General features: G+C 42.7%; 1 protein-coding gene across 1 annotated transcript; it reads left to right on the forward strand.

Moving 5' to 3' along the window:
- The first annotated feature begins 1,288 nt into the window (after window positions 1-1,288).
- On the forward strand, window positions 1,289-19,147 carry MATN3 (matrilin 3). Its single transcript, XM_079109850.1, has 7 exons — window positions 1,289-1,521; window positions 5,832-6,398; window positions 8,934-9,059; window positions 9,923-10,048; window positions 11,652-11,777; window positions 14,548-14,673; window positions 18,910-19,147. Exons 1-7 carry the CDS (start codon window positions 1,305-1,307, stop codon window positions 19,077-19,079), a joined length of 1,458 nt encoding a protein of 485 aa, XP_078965976.1. The 5' UTR covers window positions 1,289-1,304; the 3' UTR covers window positions 19,080-19,147.
- Window positions 19,148-20,849: the final 1,702 nt, after the last annotated feature.

Genomic DNA, 20,849 nt, shown 5'->3' on the forward strand with positions numbered 1-20,849 from the left:
TTGGTTTCTATGAATCTGGCTACCCTACATATCTCATATTAAGTGGAATCATACAGTATCTGTCTTTTTGTGAATAATTTCACTTCCCTTCATGTCCTCAAGTTTCATTCATGTTATAACATGTTCCAATTTCCTTCCTTTTTAAGGCTGCATGATATTCCCTTGTAATACGTAGATATCACATTTTATTTTGCTTATCCATTCATCCAAAGAGGGATACTTGGGTTGTTTCTTTGTAGATTGTGTAAAATCTACAAAGAACATGGTGTATTATAGTGTGAGAAGTGATTTTCAGGTAACTGCCAAGATGGATTGCAGAAGGGCCAGAGTGGAGGCAGGGACCAGATAGGATCCGTTGGAACTCAGGTTCGTGCCATGTTTTAAGTCGCAGCTGAAATGTCCTCTGATTTTGGAAGCCTTCTTGGTTTGCCCAGGCCGTTCTTTCTCTAAATCCACCATGTGTCCTTGGATGGATACATCATTTATGCTTATTTCTCTCCCAGCGGATTGAGTTCTTGAGGGTCTCCTGAGCAGTCTTCAGCCCTGTGCTGCAGGTAACTCTTCAGGAGAGGAGATGAGATATAGGGAAGGCTTTTTGGAGCCTCTGTGGGTACAGCCTGTCCTTCCAGCCAACCGGGCTCTCTGGGGGAAGGCATGTTTGATTTTCTACTCCCGGTAATGTAGGTGCAAATGTTTATGGATGTTGGAAGGCGAATGAAAGCGTTTCTATTCGTGCTGCTAGAATCTGTGAGGCCTTTTCTTTCTTTTTCTTTTTTTCAAAAACCAAGAGTTCCCAGTAAAACTCGGGTTATTTGGCTAGGGAAGGGTGGGTAGTGTGAGGACCCGGGTTTCTCGCTCGGAGCCCGCAGGCAGGCACACCCGAGCGGACAGGGCGGGCAGCCCGGGGGCGCGGGGCTCTGGGCTGAGGGTCCTGCAGGACGCGCTCCTGCAGAGCGCACTGTCCTCGCTCCGCGTTTTACGAGGAGGCCAGGAGGCCAGAAGGCCCCCAGCCGAGCCCACCCAGCCGCGGGCGGCGCACGGCGCAGAGCGGGGCCGGGGCGGGCGGTGACCACCGCGCCGCTGGCCGCCTCGCCCCAGACATTCCGCTTCGGCCACTGGAATGCGCCGACAAGGCTCCTTGTTGGCTTTGGGACGGGTGGCGCGGCTCGCCTGCGTCGCGGCCGGGGGCGGGGCGGGGCGGGGCCGCGGGCGCGGGACCTTTAAATTGGGGGCTTTCGCGCGGCTCCCAGGACCGGGACTGACCCCGAGAGCCCTGACCCCACCGCTGGCCCGCCGAGCCCACCATGCCGCGCCTGGCCCCCGCGCGCCAGCTCCCCGGACTCCTGCTGCTCTGGTCGGTGCTGCAGCTGCTGCCGCCTCCCGCCGCCCCGGGCCCCCTGGACCGCCCGGGTGTCCGGAGGCTGGGGACCCGCGGCCCGGCCGGCAGCCCCGGGCGCCGCCCGGCTCCCACCCGCGCGCCCTATTCCGGGGCCAGCGAGCCAGGTGGGAATCGCGGCGCAGGTACAGTGGCGCGGGCGGGAGTCGGGCCCCGGCTTCAGAGGGACAGTCTGCAGGGCAAAGGGAACGGGAGCCTGGGCCGGGGATGGGACGGGCGTGGGCAGCGGAGCCGGCATGGAAGGAGCGCTTCGGGCCTCTGCCAAGGGTCCCGCATCCCAGCCTCAGGCAGGCAGTGGCGCGGGCCATAGAATCCCCTCCCACCCCGAGGAATCCCGTGCCGAAAATCGGAGGTCCAGAAAAAGCCAGGGAGCCACCCAAGGTTACTCGTAGGTCCGGGCTAGAATTTGGGTTTCCCCAAGCTCCAGCTCCGCCTGTGATTTGGGCAGGGAGCATGGGGCAGCTGGGGCAGCGCTGGGACTGCCTCCCACTTGCGTTCAACACGACCGGTCTCTTCCTTCAGTGGACCCAAGCCTTCCAGGGATTCTGCTTTTAGTTCTCTCGAAATCCCTCCGCCTCTGTTGCAGGATTGTGGGTGATTCTGCCCTCTCCCCTGCAGCCCTCAAGCTGCCTCGGTGGAATCCGGATTTAGCAGAAGGGAAATCTTGGGGTGCCGGCGGGAGGCCAATAAGGGAACCAGAGAAGCCACCTGAATGCCTGAAACCATTCTAGTCTCAACCCTGTTCTGCCCACAACCAGGTGTCCTCCCGACTGGGCTCAACACCCGAGCTGGGTTCTCTTAGATTCCCAAAGACCCAGGACACCGAGTCTCAGCGAACACTTCTATTTCTCTTTTTGGTCAATAATTGGTTCCTGAGGCAGAGCAAAGTTCCTAGCGCAGCCAAGTTGGTTGTGTCCTATCATCTGGCGCAACCCCTGAGAGATACGGGGTAACCCTTATCAAAGTGAAGAGACCCAGCAACTCAGTGTCAGAGCTCAGAATAAAACTCAGGTCCCTGAAATCCCAAGTGAGAGTTCTTTCCACTGCTCCAGCCTATCAAGCTCTTGATATGGTTTACATACGGTTTTATGTTCATTACCAAGAAGTTGGTGTCAATCTTGTTTGACAAGAGGATTTTTTAACCATTTTCTGGGTGTCCTGTCTTACCTAGCCAGCAATGCTGCCTGTCAGGTTCACTTGCCTTGTCTGTCCCCTCCTTTCTGGATATGTTGAGAAGGAACTCAAAGGACACTTTCTTGGTATACTACCTTGTTTGAAATGATAAAAGAGGGACCAGACTCACAGGGGTTAAATTCAGCTGGTAGCCAGCTGGTTGCTCCAGGTGGGGGATGCTAGAATAGCCTTTTCTCCAGAAGTGGAGTTGCCTCTAAACCTCACCTCCCTCTCTTCAAGATGGGACTGGAGGGGAAGGTGAGATTCTGTACCGTGTGACCATTTCCCCCTAAACTATACTGGATCTTTCCTACCAAACCTGATTGTGAAGAGTAATTCTTGAATAAACAGCACATTCTACACCTTTTCTGGATTCTCTCCTCTTAGCAACCAGGAATTGCTATGACTTTGCTATGGACTTTTATTTCTAGAAAAAAAAAAAAAACATCAAAATTGGAGATATTGTGAATATGAAAATATTTTAGGAGACTCAGATACTCTCTTTATTTTTGAGAATCAAATTGCTGCTATTTAGTCATTGGGAGTGAGACCCAAAAATGATTAGTGCTCCTTATGGATGGGGTTCAAATTAGGAAGGAACCAGATAGTCACAGAATTGCCTGCTACCCTGGTTAAGACTCCTTTATTAGTTTTCTATTGCTGTTGCAACAAATGACCATGAATTTAGTGACTTTAATACAATACTCTGTGTGTGTGTGTGTGTGTATGTGTGTGTGTGTGTGTGTTTTGAGCCCAGGGCCTCAGGCATGTGAGGAAAGCACTTAACCACTAAGCTATATCCCCAACCCAGTGACCCACACTATTATCTTAGAGCTCTGTAGGTCGGTCTGACACTGGTCTCCCTGGGCTAAAGTCAAAATGCTGACAGGGTTGCATCTCTGTCTCTTTGGAGGTTCTAGGGGAGAAGCATTTGCCTGCTGTCTCAGCTTCTTAGAGGCTGCTGTGTTCCTTGGCTCATGGCCTTCTTCCTCCCTCTTCAAAGCCAGCAGCAGTAGGTTGAATCCTTCTCACATCCTGTCACTTGGACCCCCCTGTCCTGCCATCGTCTTCCACATTTAGAGGTCTTTGTAATTATATTGGACCCACCCAAATATTCCAGGATAACCTCGCATCCCAACGTCTTTCATCATACCTGGAAAGTCTTTCTGGCCAGGAAAAGTAGCATATGTTCAAGTTCCTGTGATAAGGACCTAGACATCTTTTGGAGGGGGGTGCATTATGCTGCCAATGACACCCCCATAACTCCCCCCAATAAGAATTCAGTGAAGAAGGAAAGAATCGTGTGTTTGGGTGCAGGAATAGAACCATGATTTATCCAAGTGACGCCACTGGATATTAATTACAGGGTTCCTATCATGTTTTTTTTTCTTCTTTTTACTCCAATAATGCAAAAGTACCTGACCCCTCTCCAGGCAGGATTTGCAACATAGTTCTTCTTCCTTGCCCCTGATCCATGGGCATCTGTAAGGATGAAGTGAAATTCTGGAGTAATTTGAAAAAGAGAGATTTTTAATTCCTTTTGACTTAACTAAATACATGACATACAGCATATTTCAGGGAGGTGGCTCAAAGTCAACATGCAGGATGTTTCTAGGCACATGAGATGATGTTGATTTTTTATGGTGGAAAATGTTGCCTCAGAGGGAGCAACCACGGTGTGGCAGAAAGGCTGGGAGTCAGGAAACCTGGAGTCCAGTCACATGGCACCACAGCCTAGTTCTTACTCCTGAACCTCAATGTCTCACCTGTTAGATGGATGCAGTATAAACAGCCTCTGAACTTCCGGCTTCACAGCACTGTTGCCTTGGTGTCCTGTGATCCCTAGAGTATTATTGAAAGTAAGGTACTCTTTTCTTAATTGAATACGTCCAGACAGCAGAAGAAAGCCAAGAGGGTAATTTTCAGCTCTTGAAAGAAGACTGCACAGACTTGATCCTTTTTCTAGACAAGGTTTTTTCTTCCATAAACAGCTTAGCCTAAGAGTTTCTTTTGAGTCCACCTTTCTTCCCTACTCATTGAGTAACTGCCTTCTTAGAGCAGTATCATCTCTTTTTTTTTTTTTTTTTTAATTGGAAAAGGAAAGAACCTTGATTGACACTTCATGTCCAGGGATTTCATTTCCATTTAGGGCTACGTGTGTGATGTGTATGCATGAGTCTATGTGATTGCTTGAAAAAGAAGTTGATAACTGGTTTCTTTCTTATCTAGTCCTGACTAGTGGACTTGATTTTGCTGACTGGGAGAGGGATGTGCAAATAGGGTTGGAGGGAGCAGGAAAGACTAGGAAAGAAAAGAAGGAAACTAAAATTTGTGTCACTACAGTGTGCCAGGTACTTTTGTGTAGAAATAATACAGTAAACAGTGAAGAGTGGGACATCTGGCTTATTGTCCTTTTTAGTCCCAGGACTTTGTAGGACTGCACAGGACTTCACAGGCCTTTTTTGTATAGAACTGCAAAAAAAAAAGAAAAGCAAATGAATAGTGAATGAGAGTGGCTATGTGAGTTTGGATATAGGTTGTAGAATAGATAACAGGTCACAACCTTTGCTCCTTAAAATGATAAGACATGCTCATAAATTTGGGAGTGTGACATATTTATCATAAAGTTGTCATTCCTCTTCCCATCTTCAGCTAAGCCAAAGCTCACCAGATAAGAATGGGTGAACAGATGGAGGGAGAATTTAAGGCCACTGTGGGGTGGTTTTCACCCCCTAGAAGTGGAATAGAAGAAGGAAGCTACTAGAAGATTGTCAGAGTGCCTTGCCTCAAATTCTGCCACTGCTTGAAGCCTCGGCAGGGAACTCTGCAGTGAGGCTGGACCTGAGAACCTGGGACCTTTTACACCCTGAAGTCCCATCGCCTCAGATAGCCAAGGTGCCTGGGATGTAACTGGGACCCACTAACTCCTGAGGGTCACAAGGAATCTTCGGAGCAAAACCCTAAACAGAGGAATGATTTCTAAGTGAAATTTCAGAGCTTGTCAGCTTATAGGTAGATGTCTGGGGACATGTCACATCTCCATGTGAATCTCACTATGGGACTCTAAAGGGTTTGGTACTTTCAGTACTCATAGGAGGATGAACTTGGGGAAGGCAGCAGGCAGTGGCTTTGTGATTAAGGGGTACTAATACCGCCTGGCCTCCTGGAATCCCAGAGTTGACAGGGAGTGCGGTTTGTCCCGTTTCTGATTGTGGTCTGATCATTGCTTGGTCTTCTCAACTCCCCATGCTCTTCTTTGCAGGTGTTTGCAAAAGCAGGCCCTTGGATTTAGTGTTTATCATCGATAGTTCCCGAAGCGTGCGGCCCCTGGAATTCACCAAAGTGAAAACCTTCGTCTCCCGGATCATTGATACTCTGGACATTGGGGCAGCTGACACGCGGGTGGCCTTGGTGAACTATGCCAGTACAGTGAAGATTGAGTTCCAGCTGCAGACCTACGCAGATAAGCAGTCCCTGAAACAAGCCGTAGCTCGAATCACACCCTTGTCCACCGGCACCATGTCGGGGCTGGCCATCCAGACAGCCATGGATGAAGCCTTTACAGTGGAGGCAGGGGCTCGGGGGCCTACTTCCAACATCCCTAAGGTGGCCATCATCGTGACAGATGGGAGGCCCCAGGACCAGGTGAATGAGGTGGCTGCCCGGGCCCGGGCAACTGGCATTGAGCTCTATGCCGTGGGTGTGGACCGGGCAGATATGGAGTCCCTCAAGATGATGGCCAGTGAGCCCCTGGATGAGCATGTGTTCTATGTGGAGACCTACGGGGTCATTGAGAAACTCTCCTCTAGATTCCAGGAAACCTTTTGTGGTAAGTTGGTAAGTCTTTGCTTCCAGGTAGCAAGGATGTTATATTTCAGACATTGTGTACCCAGTGGAAAAGAAGATTTCTTCTTTTTCTTCCTTTTTTTGGGGGTGGTGGTGGTGGACATTTATGGAAAACTTAAAATGCATGCAGTGCTTTTTTGGTGTTTTTTACCAGCTTAAACACATGGTGTTGGTTTAGAAATATAGAGCTGCATTATATACTTGGTTTGCTCATAAAATCTTCATGTTTGCATTAGAAATGTGAAGGTCCAGAAATATCCAGGATAAACAATCCTGCTGTTCCGTGGTGGGGTCAGGGAAAAAAAAAAAAAAAAACAACCCTCAAGATGCCTGTCTTGTCTCCATCCCCTACTACATTTTCCCCCCCAGGTAGTTGCTTCCGCTTTACCATCTCCAGATTTAACAGAACTCTACTTGTTCTGTAGAAAACAGGGAACAGTGTCTGTCAGTGTGCACAGTGTTAGGGAACACTCGTTTTCAGATTGGGCTCCTTCTCTGGCTATTCTTTGTGGAGTAAAAGGATTAGGGGGTTGCGGCTGGGGCTCAGTGGCAGAGTGCTTGCCTAGCACGTGTGTGGCACTGGGTTCGATCCTTAGCACCACATAAAAATAAACAAATTAAATAAAGGCATACTCTCCATCTACAACTACAAAAAAAAAAAAAAAATTTAGGGACCAAGAAGATGGGGTTTTGCTTCAGCTGAGAGACAAAAGAAGCAGATTTTTTAAAAAAAATCATTCTTTTACTTTCCTATTTCTTTCTTCCTTTAGGTTGTAGTTTGAATATGAACATGCTAATTTCATTGGAATTTTTAGCATGAATCAGCCAGATGTATCAACATGAATTTATCTGGGGCTGGGGTTTATTTTTAGTGATTGATCTGATCAGAATTATGATTTGTGGGGCTCATGCTTTATTTATTATCTTTTGGAGATTATTCTTTGAAACTCTCTGTGGGATTACCCAAGAAAATGTGTACAGATTTCTAGGTCAGGTGAATTTCTAAACATAAATACCTTTTTTTTTTTTTTGTTATATAATTTATTCCACATTTGTTTATTCAGCATGCATTTATTGATCACTGATGACAAAAAAACAGTTTCTCCCAACCATCCAGTAGCATTCTGGGGTTGGGGGTGAGACAAGCAAGTGAGCCAATAACTGCAATTGTAAATCTTGAGGAGCCTTTATATCTAAACTAATGTGAAACCCAGCAATCACCAGTGAGTTGGGAAATGAGAGAAGCAGCTTGGTCTGGGGGAAGCTTGGCCTCATCTCAGCCAGACCTGGCTGGGCTCCCTTTTTTCCTGTCCTGGGACACTGTGCCTTCTCAGACCATCATTGGCTTTGGTAGCATCTACTTGGTATTCATTGGGTTCCACAAAGAAAGTGGCTTTCTTTCTCCCAGGAAAACCCCCAAGTTTGCGGGTGAGAGCTGTTCCTTTGGGTCTCTGCTCTGTGGTACAGTTGGGTGTCAGAGCTGGCACCTGGGGTTGGGCTCGAGGGCCATAAAGTAACAAGTGGTGAGTGGCAAGCTTTTCCTCTGGTATAAAAGACATGCTGTTCTGGGGTGGGGGACGTCCTGTCTATGGAAAAAAGACTGAGGGGCAGCTAGTCGTAGTCAACAGGTTGGAAAGATCATTCCATGAAAAGGCCCTTCTTGGGAAAATATGAGCCTTGTCCTGCTGCCAAGGGCAATGGAGGCTGGTTTACCTGCCACAGGAGTGCCAGCCTTCTCCAATAGGCCTCCTTGATTCCTCAGAAGTGACTAGATTCATTGATTCATCTTTCAAAACATGTTGCTGGAAAAAAAAATCCAATGAAATATAAATGTCTCTAGGAGCAAAAAGCTGGAGATGCCATTTAGCTGATGTAATCTCATTTAATTTGTTCTTTTCTTTTCACCTGTTTGTATTTATCATGAGTTCACTGTCCCCAAGTTGCCTGCAAAGATACCTGACCTCAAGAACCCATGTTGCATGTTCAGAAAGCACTTACCCAGATTGCCCCCATCTTGTGCCTGTGGAAATATGCATTGTCACCCAAGTGAGAGCATGTCCCCGGCTAAGGGGCATGCTTGCCTGTGAATTCTGTTCAGACACAAACTCTGGAACCCTTGCAAACCAAGTTCTGGCTTTGCAGGCACAACTTGCTGGTAAGCACTTCCAGCAGTTTATTACTGTTCTCTCGGTCTCTTGTGGTTGGAAAGCAAAAATCTTTTTCATAGGACTGTGGATAAGCTGAGTGAAACATCCAGTTAACTGACGGATGGAAGTGCTTGGCCTCAGCTCCGGTTCCAAAATTCCCCTTCTCCTTTGAGAAAGTCTCTAGCAAGGTCTGTAATTCTAAATTAGTAACATTTTCTAGTTTAAGGGTATTTCTAGTAAGCCCGAGGCAGACAACAAATACCAATTTTGATAGTGAAATAAAGAGAAGAGCAGTGTCCTCCTAACACGTGAGGAAGTATCTGAAAGGTCCTTCCCTGTGGACGCTGACGGCTGCGAACTTCCCCGCACAGCCCTGGACCCGTGTGCGCTGGGCACACACCAGTGCCAGCACGTGTGCGTCAGTGACGGGGAGGGTCGCCACCACTGCGAGTGCAGCCAGGGCTACACCTTGAACGCTGACAAGAGAACGTGCGCAGGTGAGGCTGCTTGGGGGGCCGCGGCGGTTATTTGGGGATCCCTTCTTCCGGGGTGGGACTGGCCAGTACTTTGACTCCTTTTCTACCTCACTGCCATTTGGCTGGTTTACTGTTGCTCATGGATGATCTTCCTTGAAACGCAAAAGGTAAGATGATAAGGGATCGCAAACCCTTGGTCCTTTTGTGGCTTTGTCATTGCCCCTGAATTGGATCTAGTTGAATACAAGCCTCCCTTTCCTCTCTCATCATTCAGCCTCATGAACTTTAGAAGTAGGGGAAAATTTAGAGAGGGCCTCCCTCACCTGGGGCATGAGTATTCAACATCAACCAAGAAGGGCAATCAGGTTCTTCTTTTTAATTCTATGAAAGTTTTTTTTTTAATTAGAAAATTTTTTTTACTTTTTTCTTTTGTAAAGTTCTGTTGACTTTTTATAATTGCATATCATTTTCTTGAAAGATGAAATTGAAAAAAGAACCATGCCATTTTTCTTAAACATCAAAATCCCATTCCACTTTTTCTCAAGATGACTTAATTGGTCATTGATCTTTTTTTTTTTTTTTAGGCGGTGCTGGGAATTGAACCCAGGGCCTTGTGCTTGCGAGGCAGGTACTTTACCAACTGAGCTATATCCCTAACCCCTGACTCATTTTATAGATAGGAATTTGGGACCCAAAGAAGGGAAAAGACTTAACTGGCATGACGGGTCTGTCACGGAAAGCCAATACTAGTCAGTTCCAGATTCTGCCGCTGCCCTTCCTGGCGCCCCGCCTCCTTGGTTAGCTCTGTGTCCTAAGTGTGGTCTGATGATTTACTTACTGCCACTCCCCATGTGTTCACAGTTGCCCTGCTTCTTATTTGATAGCTATCGATAAGTGTGCTCTTGGCACACACGGGTGTGAACACATCTGTGTGAACGACAGGACTGGCTCTTATCACTGTGAGTGCCACGAGGGTTACACCTTGAATGAAGACAGGAAGACTTGTTCCGGTAAGTGGGGAGGAGCCTGTGCTCCTGCTACTTACAAGCCCACCTGCCTACCCAGTATTGGAACTTGGTCACATGCCCTGGGACCCAGGGCACCAAGTCCCACCTCCACACTTGATCTGATTTCCTCCCTTGTCATTCTGTTTTTTTTTCCCCCCCATTTCCAAGTCTTATTTAAAAAAATTAGAAATGGTAACATGTCTGTGTCACGTGTAAATGTGAGGCTCATTTCTTTTCTCAGCCCAGCCCTCACAGTCCTTCCAAATGCTACAATTTAGTAATTTAACATCAAATAATATCCCACAAGATACTTATTGCTTTCGAAAGGAAAGATAGTAACCTTGTAGTGGAGAACCTGGCAGACACCACCTTAGTCAAGTCCTCAAAGTGATCAAAGCTACCATCATTAGTGATGACCACAGTGACATCATGGATCAACTGACATCCTGCACTGAGGATACAGCAACATGTCTGTGGTGTTCTCGTTAAAAATTCAGAACCACAAGGAAACATCACACAAACCCAAACATAGAGACATTCTTAGTTCACAAAAATAATTTTCTGGTACAAAGGCAAACTGGGGATATGTCCCAGATTGGAGGAGACTAAGATGATGAGACAGCTTAATGCAATGCAGTATCCTGGATTGTGTCCTGGATCTTAAAAAGGACATTAGTGGAACAATTGGCAAAATGTGAAAAAACTATGTAGATTAGTAAATCATATCAATGTATTTGATAATCATACTAGAGTTATGCAAGTTTTTAACATTTGGGGAAGCAAGGTAATATACAGGAACTCTTTGCATTTTTTAAAGTTTTTCATAAGTCTGAAATTATCTTAAAATAAAAAGTTTAAAAATTAAAAAAATAGTTAAAAAATTTACTAGTACAGAGTGAAGTGCATTGAATGAAAAATTGAGTCGTGAATTCTGATACTGCCCTGAATCAGTTGGTCTCCTTATGGCTTATTTTCTTCATTTATAGAAGAGGAAGAGGTTAGCTGAGCATGGTGGCACATGCCTGTAATTCCAGAGACTGGGGGAACTGTGGTAGGAGGATCTCAAGTTCTATGCCAGCCTCAGCAACTTAGCAAGACTCTGACTCAAAATAAAATAAATAGAAAATAGGGCTTGGGGTATGGCTCAGTGATCAATGCCCAGTACTCCAAATAAATACATAAATAAAAATAAAAAATAAAACAGGAAAGGGTTCAACTACAAATTCTTCAAATTTTAATTCTGTTTTTCCAAATCTAGTGTAATTAGTTGCATAATTGTACATACCTCTCTAAATTGGGAAAAATACAGTTAACCTAAAAGGAATCCTTTATAAAGTGTTTATGAGATTCTTGGATTATAAAATCTCAACAGTTTTGATTTTGGAAAGGAACTGGGGAAGACTGGAGAATAATTATGGCGGGTGCAGGATTTTATTTAACTCCGCTAACTTCTAGTTAGAGCAAATAATGCTGACAGCTTTGAATAGCCTCCAGTAAGTTTTCCTCGTATATATTTCTAGCTGCAAACAAAAAGGTGTCTATCTATGGGTAATAAAAGACTCTTTGACTGTTTATTTCCTTTTTTTCCTGGATTTTTCACTGACAGCTCAAGACAAATGTGCTTTCGGTACACATGGCTGTCAGCACATTTGTGTGAACGACAGAGATGGGTCTCATCACTGTGAATGCTACGAGGGCTACACTCTGAACGCAGATGGAAAGACGTGCGCAGGTAAGGTCTACCCGACAGATTCTTTCCTATTTGACTCTTCCTATGGTGGGGAAACCAACGTGCAATTTGCCAGGAGAGAAGTTCTTCTCAGTGGCTTAGAGCACGACAGGGCTCAGGCCTTCTGTGGTGCTTACAAATGAAGCCACGCATGCTCAGAGGGTGGTGAGCTCACTGGTTTTTGCAAACATAGATCACTTCAGAAAATTACTGGAAATGCGTAGGGAATGGGGGATATGAGAAAAGCTAATTAAATAGAGGGTCCTTATCCAGGAAAATTTTATAGCCCTGTACACTGGGGACTTTTTAAGCAAATAGGAGACTTTAGAGGAAGTTGGTTGGACAGTAACTATTTAGTGTGATAGGCTGAACTGATCTTTTTCCAGTTAAAACTTGGCCTGGAACTTTTCTGTAATGTTAATCTTAAAGCTGGATTGTTTTAGTAAAGGAGACTTTGTAAATGCCTGAATTAGACCCACACAGATCTTCCAGTAAGTCTGAAGCAGGGCATTCCCTGACAGCTTCTAGCTGATCAATCTTCGGTGAATCTGAGCCTTAAGACTTGGCTGATGAGCCCTACCAGGACTGCTAATCCTCATTAATTTGATTTAAACTTACTGGCAGAACAGGGTGGCATTCATAAATGTCAAAACAGTCCTAAAGGGGAGAAAATCCAAGTTCTCGAGGTGGTGCACCATTTTGGCACATTGAATGTTTTTTAGATCTTGTGTATCTTTCTCTCTCTTCGGGAGCTATATTGTGGGATCTTGTCAAGATAGAGAAAAGGAAAATGGCATATCACTAGTCCCCCTTTCTAAAAAATGAAATCAGTAAGGGTATTGAGTAACTGCTTTGTTTCCAGACTGTGAGGCTATAAGGAAGCATGTTTCTGTCCCAGGGCATTTACAGCCTGGGTAGAGAAGCAACTCCTTCTGAAAGCAGAGAGGAAGTAGCCAGGGGAGGCACTGATGGGAGCTGAGGGCCCTGGAGGCTCATGGAGTCTGGAAAGACTCTGAGCTGCATGGAACTGGACTTGGGCTTTGAAGGATGGGGAAGGTTTAGCCAAGAGAGCAGAGGGTGGCTTTGGCAGGGGCAGGGGAACAGGACCGAGCCAGCTGGGATGCAGGGGCTCACGGAGGGCCGCCACACTCCTCCCGCTGCTTCCCTGTTGGTACTGTGACCTGCCAGCAACAAGGAGGATTCAGGAACATGAAACAAAAGCACACTTCTATTTAAATTAACAGATGTTATGGAAGAAAATGAAACATTTTATTTTTTTAAAAATCAAAGAAAATTTTCAGACAACTCCAGGTAATGCTCCTAGGTAATGGTAGGCAGCATTCTTCAGCACCTTCTGTGGGCGGCTCGAGGTTTTCAGCATTTTATACACAAGGTCATGCGACTTTGGGAGGAAACTGAGGCATAGGCAGATTGAAAAACTTGCTCAGGTTACCTGGTTTGTAAGTAGTAGAGTCAGGGTTTGATCCCATATTCCCAGGGTTACTTGAGCCTTTGACTACTGTCTCATTGTACAAAGAACCTGACAGCAAAGAGGAGGGAGGAGAAAGAACTGTGAACGAGTTAGTATACGTGTATTTTAAAGTAATAAGGAATAGTACTATAATAAAGCTGGATCCACACCACTATCAGATGGCTCCCCTGACCTGCTTTCCCCGAGCTGGTGGTAGGGAGGTTTGTAGATTGGATGTGGAGCCCTAGATCAGGGCTGGAGCAGGAAGCAGGTCCAGTATCTATGTGTAAAGTGAATGCCCTGCTGGGATGAGGGGAAAATAGAATAGGCTGCTCTGTGGCATTTTGCTGAAAAAAAAAAAAAATCTAAATTGTGTCGAAGAGGGGAATAACCATGTTAAGGTTGGAAAAGCCCTTTATGGATACAATACATAGGGCCTTGCATTTCATGCAAAGTTATTCTCTAGGCAAGTAAGCCATGGAAGGTTTCTGAGCTTGGAATGACAATTTAAGAGAGGAGCTGGAAGGGAACAAATGAAACGCTTTGGTCCCCTTAATGGCAGAGGAAGAACCCATGTCTCCCAGGAAACCCTGCTCAGTTTTTAAATGAGAGTTGCCATTTTCATTTGTCCTGGGCCAGTTTGGACATGGGACTGAGGTGGCACTTTCCTCTGCTCTCCTTTTATATTTGGGCAAATTGTCTTCATCCTTGAAATGTTACTTGATAGATGATAAGTACTTCATTGTCAGTCATAAACATCATCTTTGTTCTCACTAACATTGCTATCACTTTTCTCTGTGCTTGTGAATGAGTGTGTGTGTGTGTGTTTTGTGTGTCTCCAGGTCAATGCTTGCTGTCCTGTTTTATAAGCTATAGATGGCAGGTCTTTGTTCAATACGGTCCTTTTTGTGTAGCATCACACTTAGTTCTGTGAGCAGTGAGGTCCCTAATAGATTATTTTGGGTGATGATCCATGATAAGCCGGAGATGTTGGTAGTCACCAGAAAGGTAAGTTCTGGAATATAATAAAGACAGTGCTACAGGAAGAAAAAGGAGAAGGCACCATTAGACTGCAGGGGAGGGGTGCAGGAATATCTGTGATCAAAGGTGAGCCGCAGGGATAGGAGGTGGAGAAGGGAAGGGGACTTTCTCCTGCCACGTGTGGCTTGTGGCTACTGAGCAAGGATTCATTCTCTGCGCTGGTTGGGACCAAATGGAAGATTTTTGCCTCCCAGAATTTGTGTGTAGTTGCATATTTGATTAACATGTGGATGTTTTCTCTCCTGCCCCATTCCTGGTTAGTCCAGAACAAGTGTGTCCTGGGCACTCACGGCTGCCAGCACGTGTGTGTGAGTGATGGGGCAGCCTCCTACCACTGCGACTGCTTTCCTGGCTACAACCTGAACGAGGACAAGAAGACGTGCTCAGGTGAAGCCTGGCCCTCTGAGCCTGTTCTGTTGGGCGGGAAAATCTAGGAGGAAGCTGTTCTTTCTTTGTATCTAGTTATGAACCTTTCTCCTGGCCAGAATCTTCCATTGGCTTCCAGTTGCCTACAAAATAAAACACTGACCTTCCTCTGCCTGTCTACCTTCTATGACCTGGTCTCTTCTCTCTCTTTTTTCTAATTACTGTTTCTACCTAAGTCTGATGTTTTTATTGTGGTATGTTATACATAACATAACATTTACCATCCTAACCATTTTTAAATATACCATTCAGTGACATTGAACACAGTCTCGTTGCTGGGCAGCCAGGACTACTATGCATCTCCGGAACATTTTCCTCATCCCAGACTAAAACTCTGCTCTCATTAAACAATAACTGCCCATTCCTCCTCCCCCAGCCCTGGTAACTGGCTGTTTTCATCCTTAGATTGTAATCCTCACCCCCAAGGGTGGTGATCTTATCTGTACTTTTTGGCCTCTACCACAGTGTCTGACACATAGTAGGTTTTCAGCAGCTATTTCTTCATTGAAGATATTATTCCATTTGAAATAGTGTCAGTTTCTGGGGAAAGGCAGGGATAGTGAGGATCAGCTTGCTTCTAGAACTTGAGTAAGTCTGGGTAATGACATCCTACCTTAGTGGTTAATCTTCAGAAAAATAAATCTTGTTTTTTCCCCTCCTGGAAGGTGGAGAATTCAGCATGATTTATAATGGTTTAGGCTGTCACCTCATTTCATTTGTTTAAGGTTCATGTATTTATTCCATTCACTAGAGTTCATGGAGCTACTGTTTTACAAATTGTACTCTATTAGATTCTGAGGAAGAAACTGGAGACTTATTCCAGGTAGGAATTCCAGGTAGGGGAGGGGAGACATTTTAACATTGTGAGAAAGCATAACACAAATGCTACCTAAATGGCACACAGTAGTACTGTGGATATTTAGAAAAAAGAGGAGACCATCCAGGGCTTAAAAAGTTGAGGAAGGCTGGATTCGTTTCTTCTAGGTGGAAAGCTCTTAAGTTTGGATCTGTATCTTTTGGCTAGCTTTCTTCCTCCCTTCCTGTCTTTTTCCCTCTCTCCCTTTCTTCCTTTGTTTCCTTTCCTTCTTCCTTTTTACAACATTTTTATCGAGATGTAATTTACTTTCTACAATGTTTACTCTTCACTTTTTTAGATTTTTTGGTGTGTGGTTCTGGGGATCAAATTTGGGACCTCATGCATGATACGCTCACACTTTACCACTGAGTTACATGCCCAACCAAAAAAATTGTGGTTTTGAAGTGTGCGTTTCATTGATTTTCAGTATACTAAAAAATTGTGCAACCATCAGCACTAGTTATAGAACATTTTTTATCACCCTGAAAAGAAACCTATACCCATTTATCAGTCATTCCCCCATACCTCCCAATCCCTTGTGCCTAGCAAGCACTAATTCCACCTTTATGAATTTGTTTATTCTGGACATTTCATATAAATGGATGGTATGCTATGCAGTCTTTGTGACTGGTTTCTTTTAATATCAATTTTCCAGATTCATCCCCATTTGTAGTATGCATTAGTGCTTTATTCATTTTCATTGCTGAATGATATTCTATGCATATAAATACCCCATTTTGCTTATTCACTCATTGGTTGATGGACAGTTTATTTCCACTTTTTCAGCTGGTGTGAATAATGTTGTTATGAACACTAGAATACAAGTCTTTGTATGGACATGCATATTCATTTCTTTAGGGTATATACCTAGAAGTGGAATTGTTAGGTCACATGAAACTCTATGTTTAATATTTTAAAGAACTGCCAGACTCTTTTTCCAAGTGGTTATATCATTTAAGAATCTCACAAGCAATGAATGAGGCTTCTAGTTTCTCATGTCTTTGTCAACACTTATTACTGTCTTTTAAAAATTTTATCCATCCTATGGGGTAAGCCAATATCTCATTGTAGTTCTGATTTGCATTTCTCTAATGACTGATGATATTGATCATCTTTTCATGTACTTGTTGGCCACTTTTATATGTTGTTTGGAAGAATGTCTATTGAAAGCCCTTTTCTCATTTTTAAAAGTTGATTTTCTATCTTTTTGTTGAGTTGGAACATGTAACTTGCAGTTTTTGCAGATATGTGATTTGAAATTTTTTTCTCCTATATCATGGATCATCATTTCATTTTTTGATGCATCCTTTGATGCACAGAAGGTTTTAACTTTATAAAGTTCAATTTATTTATTCTTTTGCATTTTGTGCTTTTAGCACTATACCTAAGAAATCATTTTCTAGCTCAAAGTCATGAAGATTTACTTTTGGTGTTTTCTTCTAAGAGTGTTATAGTTTTACTTTTAGGTCTATGGTCTTTTTTGAGTTATATATATATATATATATATATATATATATATACACACACACACACACACACACATACATGTGGACAAACACACACACATGGTGTGAGGTAAGGGTTCAACCTTATTCTTTTCCATGTAGCTATGTAGGTTTCCCAGCATAATTTGTTTAAATGGTGTCCTTTCCCTTATTAAATTTTCTTGTTACCCTTGTTGAAAACCAAGTGACCATAAATTTAACAGTTTATTTCTGAAATCTCAGTTCTATTCCATTAATCCTCATGCCTTCTTTATGCCAACACTACATTGCCTTGATTACTATAGCTTTGTAGAGAGTTCTGAAATCAGAAAGTGTGAGTTCTCCAATTTTTTTTTCCTTTTAAAGATTGTTTTGGCTATTCTGGGTCCCTAACATTTTTCTGTACGTTTTAGGATCATTTTGTCAATTTCTCCACAAATGTCAGCAGGGATTTTATAGGCAATGTATTGAATTTACAGATCAATTTGGGAAGTTTTGCCATTTTAACAATCTTCCAATCCATTAAAATGGTGTCTTTCCACTTATTTAGTTCTTCTTTAATTTTCTTCAACAATGTTTTTGTTGTTTTTAGTGTATGTCTTGTACTTTAAAAAAGACAGTCCTATGTATTTTATTCTTTTAGATGCTATTGTGCATGAGTTCATCTCTCAACTTTCCAATTGCTTGTCACTGATTTGCAGTTTTCTATAGAGAATTTTAATTAGAACACCACACTGAGACAGGCCCTCCTAGAGCTTGGAGTCTATTAGGCAAGAGAGACCGGACAAGCATCATATATTACACTCTGCACAGGGATGATGGGCATGTAGGCGATAATCAATAGATATGTCCTGTTTACTAACTGATTGATAGACTGATTAAGGTGGGATTTGGGCTGGCTGGTCCCAAAAGGTTTTAACAGGATTCAGACACATAGGTTGCATTTAAATAAGTGAATTATGGTCCCCCAGGCCTGTGTTGCATCTTTGTAGAAAGTGAAAGAAAATATGGGAGCCAAGGAGTTTCACGCACTTGGAAGATTAGACAGCAGTCTTCAGTCTTGGAAAGTTATGCTTATTTCTATTTGCAACAGGAATGTTTGTCTCACAGAATTACAGAAAAAAATAGAGTTACCTTTATGAGTCTCTCACATTTACTTAAATGTCAATGTATATCTGGATTTTTAGTTCCCAAGTATTTTGGGGTAAAAACTAGTACTCTTACCAAACCATTTAATAGATTAACAGTACTATATAGAAAATCAGGTGTAACCTAGTTTGAACCTTTGAAATACTTTGGCCATACAAGTGGAGGGTTATTGTTTTCATTTGTTAGTGAAGACACAGTACCAGAAGAAGATTGTCTCATTGCTGTATTCTGGGCCTTCTCCTACATCATCTTTTAAAAAATTTGCCTTGTATCAATGATAAATTCTGATAATCATGAAAGTATAAAGAATTATTTAGTGTACTCTCATATAATCATCACCAGCTTTGACACTTATAAACATTTTCCCCATATCACCTAACAGAAAGTTTTCTATGATGTTATTATTCCAAAGTGTTTATCCTCTTCTGTTTGCTTTTATATCCTTTTACCTCCTGCAAAATACATTTCAGTAAGTCTTAAAAATAGTAATATTGAATTCCAGTGGCTCAGGAGCCTGAGGCAGGAGGACTACAAATTCAAAATCAGTCTCAGCAACTTAGTAGGACCCTAAGCAACTTAGTGAGAACATGTCTTAAAATAAAAAATGAAAACAATGGGTTGGCGATGTGACTCAGGGTTGAACTCCCCTGGATTCAGTCCTGATTTATTTTCTAGGTATCCATAACATCTTGTGTACTGTCATTGTAGCCATTGAAGAGGCACGGAGACTCATTTCCACGGAAGATGTCTGTGGGTGCGAGGCCACACTGGCTTACCAGGAGAAGGTCAGCTCCTACCTCCAGAGACTGAACAGCAAACATATCCTTTCTGGAAGGCTTTCTGCTTCTGCTCGAAGCCAGTCTAGGTACTACACCTGAGCCAAATGTTTTAGGACATTCTGCAGGCAAGGGCCTTATTTGTTGTTTTAAGATAAACAGCAATAACATACAGGTTTTTTTTTTTTTTTTTTCCCAATTTAGAGTTCTTTTAAAATGCTTTAATAGACCATTTAATATTACCTGTAAAAGCTGCATAACTATTACTTTTCCATGGCAGTGTATGCTCCAAATTGAGTTCTTACTCACCAGATGAGGCAATTAGGCTGATTCCTTAATATGGCTATCTTAGTTCAGGATCTGCATCTGTAAAGAACAAATCTGCTGACTGAGGGGGTGTGATATCTCAGCTTACACATGATTCTACACTTTGGCTAGCCAGCTGTTCAAAAACAGATTTTAAAGTGTAACATGATATTGTCTCAGGATCTTTCAAAATCAATTCTTCAAAGTATTAACAGAAGAAGTACTTTTTCTCATCACAGCTCAAGTTAACAACTCTGTTTCTGCTACCTTAGAGGAGTGGCATAGATCGAGGTAGGTACAACCTAGGAGTATGCAGACTTTCCAGTTCAAATTGAATCAATTTCCAAATAGTTCACTTACTTAAGATGCTACTTGGAATCAGCTGGCATTCTTGTTTCCCATTCTCCCATTTCAGGATTGCCATTTTCCTTACTACAGAAGAAAGGCACACCTCTCTCTTACCCTGAATCTACTAAGATCCATTTTCTAGAAAAGTAGAATTTCCAGAGGACCAATAATTCCTTTAACCAAGACTTCATAAATGTCGCTTCCCTCATCCATCTTACTAATAGGTATCTGTCCAATTAAATTTTATATGAGCAAAAATATTTGAAGACCACTAATTTTATCAAGGTCTCTGAAGAATGGAATGAGTGTTGGATGAGAATTTTGCTGAGAAAACAATTTTGTTCTTTTTTCTCACTTATACTAGGACACAGTTCTCTTTTATCTCATGTTGAAGTGTTTGAAAGTGTGCTTGTGTTTTCTAATGTGTAAAAAAAATGGTGTTGGCCTTAACAACTAGCCACTTGATGACATTTTGCAGAAGTTGCAAGTAAATGAATATGGACAAGTACATCGTTAAATTGCTCAAAATGTGGAAATGTGGAAAACTTGGTGCAATTAATATTCTTTTGCACACCTGTATCTTCAGTGTTCCTGCTAATAATTTGCCATTATAAATGCTTGAATATTGCTAGATAAATAGGAGGATTTTCTGGAGAATAAGTATTCTTTTTCCAAGGAAATAAATGTGCATATTCTTATTAAGAGCAAACTTTAGTGTCTCTATGCTCTAATTGTGAAATGGTTGGTAGGTAGTAGAATAAAAAGTTCAATTTTTTATTATCTACTAATTGAGCCATTTATAACTTTAAATTTTTATATTAGTAAGATAATCATATCCACAATGGAAACAAGATATATTTTCTCTTGATAGTATTTATAAAATAAACCAGTTTTGTTACCAAAAGTGCAAATGGTACAAAGTATTTACACATGAAAAAGCTCATATAATTAAATTGAGATTAATATAATTTAGAACTGATAAACACTTTTTTTGCTATTTTTTGCGGGAGTATTATTGAAGCTCTGATCAAGGGATTGTAATACACATTTAAAAGTAGTTAACAGATTAAGAAAATATTACATGCAATTTTTAACTCATTCTGGTGTTAGAAATGCACAATTAAAGAGCACTAGTTGTGAATTTAAGGTGCTAAACTTTTTAACAAGGGCAAAACATCCTAAATTTATCATTTGCTTAGGATTCAACTGATAACATAT

Source organism: Sciurus vulgaris (genome assembly GCF_902686455.1).
Source record: "Sciurus vulgaris genome assembly, chromosome: 14".
Classification (NCBI taxonomy): Eukaryota; Metazoa; Chordata; class Mammalia; order Rodentia; family Sciuridae; genus Sciurus; species Sciurus vulgaris.